The sequence below is a fragment of the Poecilia latipinna genome, unplaced genomic scaffold (genome assembly GCF_001443285.1).
Source record: "Poecilia latipinna isolate Pla-1442-1.1 unplaced genomic scaffold, P_latipinna-1.0 Scaffold1240, whole genome shotgun sequence".
NCBI classification, from domain to species: Eukaryota; Metazoa; Chordata; class Actinopteri; order Cyprinodontiformes; family Poeciliidae; genus Poecilia; species Poecilia latipinna.
This window is the reverse complement of record NW_015113856.1, coordinates 105,594-115,407: the sequence shown is the minus strand read 5'-3', so window position 1 is coordinate 115,407 and position 9,814 is coordinate 105,594. Positions and strand designations below refer to the sequence as shown.

Sequence of the window (9,814 nt, the reverse complement as noted above, 5' to 3'; positions counted from 1 at the left end):
TGTTACCGCAAAGTCCTACAAGATGCCACAGCAGTTCATGTAAATGCTCTTTTTTATCAACAAACAGCTTTGTATTTTGTGTTTCAATGGTTATCTACACTGAAGACCTTGACTGTCAATGGTCTACCACCCACCAACTGAAAGTTTTCGAGTCGAGATGGTGGCGCAGTCAGTCGTACTGTTTTCTTGCAGGAAGGTCATAGGTTTGAATCCCAGCCTGAGGTCTTTCTGTGTGGGTGGGTTGTCTCCTGGTACCCCGGCTTCCTCCCACAGTCCATAAACATGACTGCAAACTGGTCTCTCTAAATCAGGGCTGCCCAAAGTCGGTCCTGGAGGGCCGGCATCCTGCATGTTTCAGTTCTCTCCCTGGTGGTGACATCAACCATTTCAGCAAGTCATTGTTCTTCTGAGGCCTTCTAATGAGCCATCATTTGATCCAGGGTGAGAACTAAAACACGCAGGATGCCGGGCCTCCAGGACCGACTTTGGGCACCACTGCACTAAATAGTGAGCATGCATGTCTGTCCTGTGTGTCTCTGTGTTGATGGAGATGTGTTGATGTTGTCCAGAGTGCCCCCACCTCTCGCCCAATGACAGCTGGAGATAAACACCAGCCCCCCACAACCCTGGAAGGACAAGCAGGTGCAGACGATGGATGTCCGGCCTGCTCTCACCAGTTATTAGATTCATCAAATGGAGGTTGCTAAGGGTGATCTACTGCTGGAACCATATTTATTGGTCATAACATTAACATAGAACCCAACTTCAAAAATATGACCTGTCCCATTTACACTGTTTCATGCAACAAAAGAAAATGCAATTGTATTGTGTTGATGCAAAATTTTACTGTTAGTTGCCAATTTGTGTATGAACATGTTCAACTCCTTTGGGAATAAAATGTTAATATTGACCCAAGCAAACTTTGATCACTATTCAGCATCAAAAAAGATACCTTTTTGAAGTTGGTAGATCAGCTTTGAAACAGAAAAAAACAAATGATGATAAACAAGCATGCTCTTTCAGAATAAAAGCAGGAACACACACCAGTATGTCCAGGCAGGCAGCTTTCAGAAGTGTGATCTGATCAGCGATGGTCAGCCCTGTAAAGCCAGGCACTCGTTTGGCAAACTCCACGATCTTGATAATGCACTTGGTGGCCAGCTCACTGAACTTGTCCCACAGGCCCAGGTCCAGCCTCACACGGTGGTCCGCACTCGAGTTCTACAACATACAAACACAGGGAGTCAGGACAAGGAGCTGCTGCTAACTATCTGCTCACTGCGCCCTCCTGGCTCTGCTCCACATCATAGTAATATACAGTCAAGAGGTTCCATACGACCCGAGCTCTCAGAAACACTGAGCTGGGTGGAAGCGCCCTGCGATAATGAGGGTAACAGTGTCAGTGAGCAGGGATGGGATGCAAAGGACCAGTAGTGACAGGTAGCAGTGAGCTGGGACTGCCATTAGTACAGCTATACAGCACAGAGTCACACATACAGGAGTAGAAGAAGGGAGGCTGGAGATGAAGAAGCTACAGTGAAGAAAATGAAAAAAGTGGAAGCTAAATTTTCTCAGACAGTTCAGTGAGAAAATCAGGGATTGAGAGGGGAAAGGTAAGCAGTAAAATTAACTTTCTTTTTAGCTTTACATCATGTTATGATGTCATCCTTTGATCAAAAGTGTTATATTGATTCTTTCATGGATTGTTGGGGAATCCCTCAGTCTCTCATGGCAACCATTCAGCTGTTCAAAATGCCTGGCTGGACTTAGCTCCACCTTCCAGGTGCAGTTTTCAAAATTCTAAGCTTCCGCCTCACAAAGCAGCCCTTCCCCTTGACTCCTAAACTCAGCTCCTTCAGATTAGCCAGCAGCAATTAGCAAACACCTAGCTGCACTGTGCATCTGCTGATCTCACAATAGGAGCTAATTATCAGTGAAATGTGGTAAAAACATTGTTAAGGGGTTAATAGTTGAGACATGTTGTGATGGCTTCCTGAAGGCAGAGCTTCTTAAAGTGACAGAGGCCCAATTTGAAGGCGTTAAATTTTTTAGGTCATATTTGATATGCGCAGCATTTTCAGAATAGTTAAAGTTAACATACTTTATTGTGTTATAAAATGGCACTATGTGCCTGGAAAATACACTATACTAACTACTACTTCTGTAGTTAGTTTCTTGACAAATGACTGTTTTCTAGATTTTATGAATATTTAACCAGCTATTTCATTCTTTGAACAAATTAAAGGGGCAGTATTATGTGTTTGATTACTAATTGATTTAGTAAATTAACGTCTTGAAATTAGGCCTCTGTCACTTTAAAAAGCTCCTGCTCTTTTTATTACTCTGCCTTCAGGAAGTTATCACAGCATCATTCCTCTTTTAACCGTCTATTTTTACCAACCAGCGTAGCACTGAGAAGCAGCTCAGATATGATGAGCTCAGCAGAGGCGCAGTTCCACCACATGCTGGCTAATTTCTGCTGGCTAGTCTGTAGGAACTTAGTGTGGGAGGGCTGCTCAGTGAGGCGTCAGCTCAGAAGCTGGGAAACTGCAGCTCTGGGGAGGAGCTGTGCCTTGAAGGTGGAGCTAGGTGCAGCCAGGCGTTTTCAACAGCTCAGTGGTTGCTATGAGCGATTAAATGATTCCTCAAACATGCATGAACGTATCTAGGCAGCACTCCAGGCACATTTTTGATGAGAGAATAACATCATAACCTGATATAAAACAAAAAACCCCAGAACTTTACATAACCCTGCCCGTTTAAGTAATTTTTCCTGTCAAAATGTTGATTTCTTCTACAAACTAAAATGGCCCCAGGAACATTCTCCCACAAGTCAGGGTTGTTCTGAAACTGATTTTGTTCATCATAAATATATTACTGAAGAGGAAGCAACTGGAAAAAGGGACAAACTCATATAACATCCAATGTGTAATCAGCATATGGGGTCCAGCCCATGGAGGAGGCTGGGGGCTGGAGGACAGCAGCCAGTGAAGTGACTGAAGAGACAGGCAGCTGCGTACATCCGTCCCCCTGAGGCAGCTGCTGGACACTGTCACACTCAAAGGATCTACTGTTAGGCCACCACAGAGACAATGGGAGAAAGAGGGCGGCAGCAGACAGTTAAGAGAGAAAAAGATCATTAAGTATGATAGGGGTTAAGTGAGAGGCACATTAGGACTGTGTTAAATCACAGTCAACGAGCTGCAGTCGACACAACAGCACATTCCACTGATTGACGTCCAGTTTGATGGGAAGGGAGGAGGTGGAGATTCAATGTGGGTAACAGAGTGTTTGTTTCTCAATGGACAGGGTGAAGAACGTGACAGTGGCAGATATTAAAGCAACTTATCTTGTTTTGCCCTCTGGCTGAGGAGGGAAAGCACAATGAAAAACAGGGCCGAGCCGGGCGTAACGAGGTGTTACCGTTAGGCTTTTTTTAAAACCTCCTCCAACCTTCTTCCCCCCACCCAGCAATCTCAGTCAATTACACCAGTCCCATAATTCGATAGAGGGAAACAGGGACGTTACCAGGGAATCCTAATTTCATTTAAGTTCATTTTTCCAAACAAATTAGACAAGTTGCTGCATTAAAAAAAAGCCTGGCAGTGTAGAAACGAGCACCAAGAGGTGCATCAGCAGGCTCCAGTGCACACATGCAGAAAGGGGGACGGCTGTGGAGGCAGCCGCCACCTGAGATGGATGGAGAGAGCGGACAAAGCGTAATGTGGCTAATATCTGCAGGCCGAGGCGTGTTCTGCGGCGGCGGCCGCCCGCTCGGCCTCCTCGTTGACGACTAATGCTTTAGTTTGTCTTTGAAAGTGCCAGGCTCGTTTTTCATCACCATCACTGTCAGCGGAGGGTTATTCATTGTGGAGCTATCTGTGCTAACCCGCCAGTGAACTCCTAAATCACCGCAGACTAGGATTTGAATATTTCACCACATAATTGGAGCTTTAACCTAATCTACGGAAAAGCCGGCGCTCCTCCTCTGTTTCTGTTGAAGAGAAGTTAAAAGCTGCATCAGGATCCAATCCCTTGAAATAATGAGGAACTCCTCGACGCCTGAGAGCAAGCATAATTACCACTGATCCAGATTACAGCTTTATCAGAGGCCCGACTGTCGACTCCAATAAACAACAAACACCAGCTTATGTATCATCACTGGAAAGCAATATTTTCTCTTTTGTTTGACTATTTTCAGCCTTGGAGTTTAGCTCAATGCAGGCTGTTTACGTGGCTAAATGGAAGAAACGTCTCATGAGAGACGGATGAGGGTGGAGCAAAGAAGGGTTACAGCGATTAGGAGCTTTGTGTTTGTATTGAGAAGGGGGAAATACGTGGTTATGAAGATGGAAGCTGACTGTCGCTGAGACGACGAGCAGCTGCGCTCAGCAGAGAGCTAAAAGCTGCTGACTGCCCTACTTTAGCATCACTTCCACCGCTCTGCCGTGAAACCTATTGTCACTGACTGAATGGATCTCATCACTGTAATAAGAGACACATTATTGCTCATTAGGGCCTCTGTTGCCTTTGATTATTTTCATATAAACATGTTTAGGGTGGGGTTAGTAGGCCAACCCAACCCTAATGACTGACAGGTGTGTGAGATTTCTCACAAACTAACATCACCAAATCAGTCCCCAGACGCCCCCCAGCCCATCCCACCGCAGAGCAGGGTGCCAATCATGGCTCACAGCCGTCAGCTGTAATCTATATGTAAGTCGGCTGGAAAACAAGCATATTAGACTGTCAGCTCCGTCTCAATGCTGCTGCGTCTGCGTGTCAGTCAGCGGCTGCTCACCACTTTCTTTCCAGCTATCAGCCATCTTAGAGCTCCAAACATTTTCCTGTCAAGGCGTAACAAGGTGTTGAGGCCGTTAGTTTCATGACCTCCATCTTTTTCACAGTTCTACCCAGCACAGTGCTGCCCCTCAGGGCGGATAAGGAAAGTAGATCCACACAGGGCTTTGTTGGATATTTTCTCTACACAGTTTGATGCTCAGAGACAATCAGACCCTGATGTGTCCGACTGATGACATCTTTCTATAAGACCCTGGTTTCCCCTCGCTATCAGGCCTTTCCATCATTCATTGGTGGGACTCGTGTTTAGGGGGTTTCACATCAGTGGAATATAAACCCATCTCCAGCATTGACAAGCATTTTTGACATCCAGCTTCGTTCAGTTGTACATTTATAGAAGATGGTAATAATGCAAGCTGTGTTTGATGCATCAGTCAAACTTTTCCAACTTGTCAAAAGTTGAAGAGGAGTTGAAAAGAATCTGAAGATGCTATTTTGCTACACTATTTTATTTATTTATTTATTTCATTTTTTGGGTCTCAGCAAGTTCTGAGTTTAAATAAAGATTAAATTAATGCTCCGTAGTGGGAGGAACAAACCCTGAGGTCAGGATGTTTACAGTAATATAATGATCCCTTCCACTGGCCTTCCATCACACTTGATGTCCAATCAATTCCTAATGGCAAAGAATAAAAGGTTCTGTGGAGGATTTGTCCAGACAGTGATAACTGTACAACTGGGGGCTCCAGCTGAATTAAATGGGGATTAAGAGTGAAGTGCAAGAAATTGATTATCAATATGCTGATGGCAAATTTGTCAGCCAGGATCCAAGAAGCACAATTCCATGAGTCAGATAACATACTGTAAATGAATGAAAACACCCAGGTCCCCATTGATCCAACAGTAAAGAGGAATGTGTGCCTCTTCTGGCTGAACACTCACCGTGGTGTATTTGCCAAGCTGGCAGAGGGAGGGGAAGGTTTCTTGATGGGCCTTACGGATCTTCTCGATGATGGTCTCCAGCTCCGCCGTCAGCTCGTAGCTCTCTGCCAGTTCTGGCTTCGGACTTTCCTTCTTCTTCTTATTCCGGTCGTTCCGAACAGCTGGAGGAGAACAAATCACATCTTTCAGGTTAATCCTGAGACTTTTATACAGACAGTGCAACTTAGGAAGTGGAGAGAGTAAAATGTCTCCTGAGAGGATAATCTCAAGGTCAAGCACATCCAACATGTGATGTGAATAGAACTCCAATAGAGGGAATTTTAGGATGTTTTCACACTTAATAGTCCAGTAGACTCGGTTCCATTGGTGACCAAAATGACAACATTTGTTAAATTTTCAGCTGGTGCAGTTCGCTTTCACGCTGCACTGTGTCGAACCAACCAAATACTTTGAAAAACCAGTTCCCCTCTCGCCTGTGGTGGCGCTGCACCAAGAACCATAAAAGGCAATGTCACAAAAACCACTGAAGAAGACACTGAGCACAGTGTAGACAAAAATGGAGACAGATCGTTTACAAGGCAGATTCCAAAGCTGATATCCCTGATGCTCACTTTATATTTAAGGTGTATTGTGTCGCTAACATATCAGAAATTTTGAAATATATCTTAATAATAATAATGTTGTACATGTGAGGCAGACGGGAGCTCCATCTAAAGCTCAGGTGTGTCTGTTCAGTTCATGAACCCTGGTACTTCATTAGATGCAGATCTTTGAAGTCAGTCACAGCAGGAGATTACCAGGTTTTATTACTCAACACAGCATAATCATCGTGATCAGCAGCAGACTGCACTTTTGGAATCCTAACAAGGGGAGCTGGAGACAAAGACTGAGCCGGGCCTTTTGTCAAGAGCTCAGCCTCCCACGGGACCTTTCTAGTCTGATGAGACAACAGTCAAGTGTTATGCCCTAGTTTAAAATAAAGACCCTCTGTGTTTATTGTGTATACTGAAGGAACTCAGTGTTTCAGCTGTTTTGCAGTTTTCTGGAAGTTTGTTCCATATTTGTGGTGCATAGAAGCTGAATGCTGCTTGTCCATGTTTGGTTCTGATGCAAAGCAGAACCAGAACTAGAAGATCTGAGAGGACTGGAAAGTTAATAAAACAGCAGATTCTTAATGTATTGTGGCGCTAAGCCGTTCAGGGATTTATAAATTAACAACAGTATTTTAAAGTCTGTTCTCTCCGTGGAAGGATTTACATGTTTGTTTTGGTTGTATTTACCCATAATGCCTTGCACTATACTCTGCTTCCTGCTTTTGGAGCAATCTAGAACTAGGTGATGTGCTCTATCTTCCTGGTTTTAGTCAGAACTCCAGCAGTAGATCAGCTGCAGCTGGAGGATTGATTTTTTAATCAAACCTGTGAAGACACTGTTTACTGTTGCAGTAAAGAACATTTTCAGGATTAGAGGAGAAAATGTTTTTTTGCTGAGACATTAGTCCTCTAATCCTGAAAATGTTCTTTGGGTGATAGAAGGCCGACTTTGTAACTGTCTTTATGTGTCTCTGAAGGTTCAGGTCAGAGTTCATCACTACACCCAGATTTCAGTCTGATCTCTAGTTTCTCTCTGTAAAACTGAAGCTGAGTGTTGACTCTAAATCTTTCCTCTTTAGGTCCAAAGATAATAACTTCAGTTTTCCTTCAGCTGCAGAAAGTTATGGCACATCCACATATTTATTTGTTCTAAGCATCTGTTCAGTGATTGGATGGTTCAGAGTCACCTGGTGACATCATTATGTAGATAACTATCATCCGTGTAGTTATGGTAGCTAATTTTATTTCCTATTATAACCCGAGCCAATGGGAGCATGTAGATATTAAGAGGGATCCTAGGGTTGAACCTTGGATCTCACATGTGACTTCTGTCCACTTTGATGAGAAGTTTCCTATTGAAACAAATAAATCCCTGTTCTTTATGTAAGATTGGAACCAGTTGAGTCTGACCCAACTCTCCAGTCATTTCAGTAATATGTCATGATCAACACTGAGGTCCAACAGAACCAGAACTGTGGTTCTTCCACAGTCTGTGTTCATATGGATGTCATTGAACACTTAGTCTCAGTACTGAGACTAAAGGACATCAAGGCAGTTGGTCATTGTTAGGAAGTGAAGCTTTTTCTATAATTCTATTGATGAATGGAAGATTGGAGATCGGCCTGTACTTCTGTAATAGTGTCACTTGCACATTGTTGTTTTTCAGTATTGATTTAATATCATTTTTAATCCAGAGGGAAAATACTTCATTAGATGGATGACTTTATTATTTGAATCACATCAGATGCAATAATGCAGTTGTGTGTACGATATCAAGACATTGAAGGAGGAGGACCTTAGTTTCTTCTAAGCTTATATGCCTTAGAAGACTATTATTTTCTTCACCTTTAGTTTGATTGGACCTAGCATCGGTTCTGGATAGATGGAAATAAAACACAATTGTTTTTTGTTTTTTTTATAACTGTGATAAATCTAATACTTAAAGATTTCAGAAGCAGTGATCAGAGGCTCTACATCAGGCCTGGTGCTCCACTGCTTCCCTCTGCACCCTGTACATGGTGTTAAAAAGCTATATATTTTCATGGCCTCTTGTTTAATGCATCATTTGGATGTATCTGCTCATGCTCCCAGTAATTTGCTTGAAGTGCAGAGGTAATTGATTTCCTCAGCTGGGGGTGAGATGTATTTACCAAGCTGCTGTCTTCCTAAATCACATCTCGTGGCTCGCCAGCTTGTGTTAACACTGCAACCCTCCAGTCAGTCACATTTCATCGCTACTCTGGAACACCCAAACACTTCCATACACAGACGGTGGAACATTCTGATTTTTGCATTATTTTGTACTATTCGTCCTGGGCATGCATATTTTGAGGACGTCCCGCCATAATGACACTTTCAACATGTAAGCAATGTAAGAATAAAAGCATGTGTGCTTGGATGTGATCTTTATTTCAGTGAGACAGACTAAATAATCCAAGTTACATTTTCCTAGAGGTCAAAGGTAATGTGTATTTACGGTGGTAAGACAAAACCTGATACCTACCATCTTAAAACAACTACAATCCAAGAGACTACATCAAAAGTTATCCTGTAAATATTGAAACTACATTTAGATTTGATTATTTTCACTAAAGACCACTGTAGATAATATAAAGGCTACTTTAGTTTAACTTGTTTTTCAGTTTTCCTTCATACGGTTACACATTGAAAAGATTTTCTCAGACATTCCTCTTTTTCTGAGAAGAAACACTTATGTGTTCATATGCAGCAGAGAGTTTGAGCAGTGATTTTCTTCTGCAGTTTCAATCCCTGTACTGAATTCTCTGACTTCATTCAGTGGCAGCAGCTTTTCTCTACAGACAACACAGAGACCCCCAACTCTGCTGTTCTAATCAGCACAGCCTTCCCTGAGCCCACAGTGACACCATAAACCCTCATGGCAGCTGAGCTCCACGTTCAACCGTCTCATCACATGAAATAATCACAGCTAGGTACAGACTGAGAGATATATTCATATCAATTAGAACTTCAGTTATCTAAGATATGTTTTAGGTAAAAATTAAACTGTTGTTATTCATGTTTGTTAGAATTTTACCTTTGTATTTAAACAATTGCAAAGAGCCTTCCCTGGCTCTGGGGGGATGTCCTGCCCCGAGTAGAGGAGTTGAAGTATCTCGGGATTTTGTTCATGAATGAGGGAAAAATGGAGCTGGAGATTGACAGGCGATCAGCGCAGCCTCTGTACCAGTCTGTCATGGTGAAGAGAGAGCTGAGCCAAAAAGCGAAGCTCTTGATTTACCGGTCGATCTTCGTTCCCACCCTCATCTATGGTCATGAGCTTTGGGTCATGACCGAAAGAACGAGATCACGGATACAAGCAGCCGAAATGATTTTACTCTGTAGGGTGGCTGGGCTCTCCCTTAGAGATAAGGTGAGAAACTCAGTCATCCGGGAGGGACTCAGAGTAGAGCCGCTGCTCCTCCACGTCAAGAGGAGCCAGCTGAGGCTCGGGCATCTGG

At 43.2% G+C, this 9,814-nt stretch overlaps 1 protein-coding gene across 1 annotated transcript in view; it reads right to left on the bottom strand.

The window, feature by feature from the left end:
* Positions 1-9,814, bottom strand: part of LOC106960868 (retinoic acid receptor beta) — an 83,680-nt gene that overhangs the window by 16,781 nt on the left and 57,085 nt on the right. The window contains exons 4-5 of the mRNA XM_015054228.1: positions 5,743-5,903; positions 1,045-1,221 (exon numbers count right to left, since the gene is read on the bottom strand). Of these exons, the coding sequence (XP_014909714.1) occupies positions 1,045-1,221; positions 5,743-5,903 (338 nt within the window). The remainder of the gene's footprint in view (positions 1-1,044; positions 1,222-5,742; positions 5,904-9,814) is intronic.